The sequence below is a fragment of the Sinocyclocheilus anshuiensis genome, unplaced genomic scaffold, assembly GCF_001515605.1.
Source record: "Sinocyclocheilus anshuiensis isolate Anshui unplaced genomic scaffold, SAMN03320099.WGS_v1.1 scaffold1457, whole genome shotgun sequence".
In the NCBI taxonomy this organism is placed as follows: domain Eukaryota; kingdom Metazoa; phylum Chordata; class Actinopteri; order Cypriniformes; family Cyprinidae; genus Sinocyclocheilus; species Sinocyclocheilus anshuiensis.
This window is the reverse complement of record NW_015549662.1, coordinates 183359-185747: the sequence shown is the minus strand read 5'-3', so window position 1 is coordinate 185747 and position 2389 is coordinate 183359. Positions and strand designations below refer to the sequence as shown.

At 36.9% G+C, this 2389-nt stretch overlaps 1 protein-coding gene across 1 annotated transcript in view; it reads right to left on the bottom strand.

Moving 5' to 3' along the window:
- Positions 1-2389, bottom strand: part of LOC107660294 (collagen alpha-1(XXIV) chain-like) — a 122610-nt gene that overhangs the window by 96886 nt on the left and 23335 nt on the right. The window contains exon 5 of the mRNA XM_016449575.1: positions 393-446. Within this exon, the coding sequence (XP_016305061.1) occupies positions 393-446 (54 nt within the window). The remainder of the gene's footprint in view (positions 1-392; positions 447-2389) is intronic.

Here is a 2389-nt window from a genome sequence, read left to right as displayed (position 1 = left end):
ACACACACAGAGACACACACACACAGACAGACACACACACACACACACACACACACACACTGTCGTGGCACAGATATATTTTCCTCTCGTCTTTCAGCAGATCAAACTGTCAGTGTCTCCCCAACGGCTCTTTCCAGTGTTTTCCGAAGCCTCTGCGTCACACACACAGCGACTGACACACACCATAACAAACCTTTATTACGAAACGAGAGCTATTCAGCTACAGAAGGTGGCGAGTTTGAACAGGAGGAGCGTCTCGAGCGGCCGCTGCACTCGTGTGACGGCACAGACTTGTTTCAGACTGCGGGATCCCACCACAGGATATCATCGGAAACATTCCCTCCGGCGCTGGCTGGAAGAGGACATACAGAGAGCAGAAAATGGGAACTTACCTTTGGACCAGGTAAACCAGGCAGCCCGGGACTCCCGTGAGGACCAGGTGGACCCTGAGAGACACAAAGACGGACAGTCTCTGTAAATGTACGTAACGTTCACACTTCACAAACTATCCTGCATTAGATTCATCTCGAATGGATTGCTGGAAGAAAACTGAGTGATACACATCACATATTAAATATTAAATGTTAAATGCTAAAATTAGGTAACGTCACAAATATTGTGGTGAAGTTTCTGTTCGCTGGTACGAAACTCCCACTTTTCCAGATCAAATCAGCTGGATAATATCAAATCCCGTCCCATATTTCTTCTCAAATACCCTTTTCACACAGAAATACAATAAGTTGAAGTACTAAAATGATTAAAACTGAAATAAAATAATACAAAGACAAATAGAAATATAAAAAAACTACTAAAACTGACAAAAGCATGCAATTACTAATACTAAAAAGAAAATAATGCATAATTCCAAATAAATAGATTATGATTCACAAATAAATGTAAAGAGATTAACAAAAAATGAAACATATTGTCAAATAAATAGAATGAGATCCACAAATCTTTTTTTCTGTTAATTATGTTGCGCTGCTTGTCTATTTTTCTTCAAAGCACCGACTTAGAATGCCTAATGTTGGTTTGATTTCTTGTGTTACATGAGAAAATAAATAATTTTGCCTACCTGATGTAGCAGATTTTTTGCGAGTGCCGTTCGTGTTGCAGTCTTTATGTCAAACAGGTCGGGTACATATGGGGGTAGAATTGTTGCATTATTCCAAATAAATAGATTATGATCCACAAATAAATGTAAAGAGATTTACAAAAAATTTAACATATTGACAAATGAATAGAATGTGATCCACAAATAAATCTTAGAGTTTCACAAACATTAATTAAATTCACAAATAAATAAAATGAGATTTGCAAATAAAAAACATATTGACAAATATCTTTTTATGTCACGAACACAACTTCGCCTGCCATTCATTTGTGAATCGCTCGCTGTGCATTTGTGGATCGCGGAGCGCATTTGTGGATCGCGGAGCGCATTTGTGGATTTTGAAACATTTCTAGCGTCAAGAAGCACCAATCAGAGAACAGCCACAATTCGCTGACCAATCACAGCACGTTCTCGCCATAACCAATCACGTTTTGCTTTACATTCAGGGCGGTCTCGTCCTGAAATAACTTCATTCATCTGCATTGGCTCAAATAATGCAGGATCAATGATTATTAGTCTTTCTGAACAGATATTGAGTGTCAGGGATGATCCTGACAGAGGGCACCTGAGAATAAACCATCAATCACTGACTGACAGCAGCCGGAGAGCCTACAGACTCCAGAAACACGATCAACTCAAACATCATAAGGAAAGAGTCCAGAGACTGTAAATGTACAGAGATATAAGTGTATGTGGTTCCTGCTGCCAGAAAAGCATAACACTGTAGTAAAGAGGTTCTCAACGACTGCATGACACAGCAGAGAAAACCCATGCTGAATGTATAATAAATAATAAAATGCAACTAAAATGGATATTAAGATAATGAATAAATAGGCTCATCAAACAGTTTGCATATGGTTTGTTGTTGATATGTTTTGTTGTCAAAAGCTGTACATCCAACCAAACACAACACAACCCAGACTACTTCAAATGTGGCTTGCAATGAACATGTAATGAAAAAGAACATGGTTTGTGTTTCGTGTGGTGAATTACTGGCTGCTGAGATCATGCAACCATCTAAATTTAGACCTGTAGACATTTAGAAATTGTTTAGAAATTCAGCCAATGCCATGTTAATTTGGGTGTTTAATTTATGACAATTTTTCACTGGTTTATGTAAAGCAAAAGTGATATTTAGTTGGGTTTCCACTTATATAATGTTAATTATATTATGAATTATATATGAGTGCTTTTGTTTCAAAATAAATATAAATAAATATAGTTCCCAATAAAAAGAAAAATAAATAATTGTAAATAAATAGATAAATAAATAAA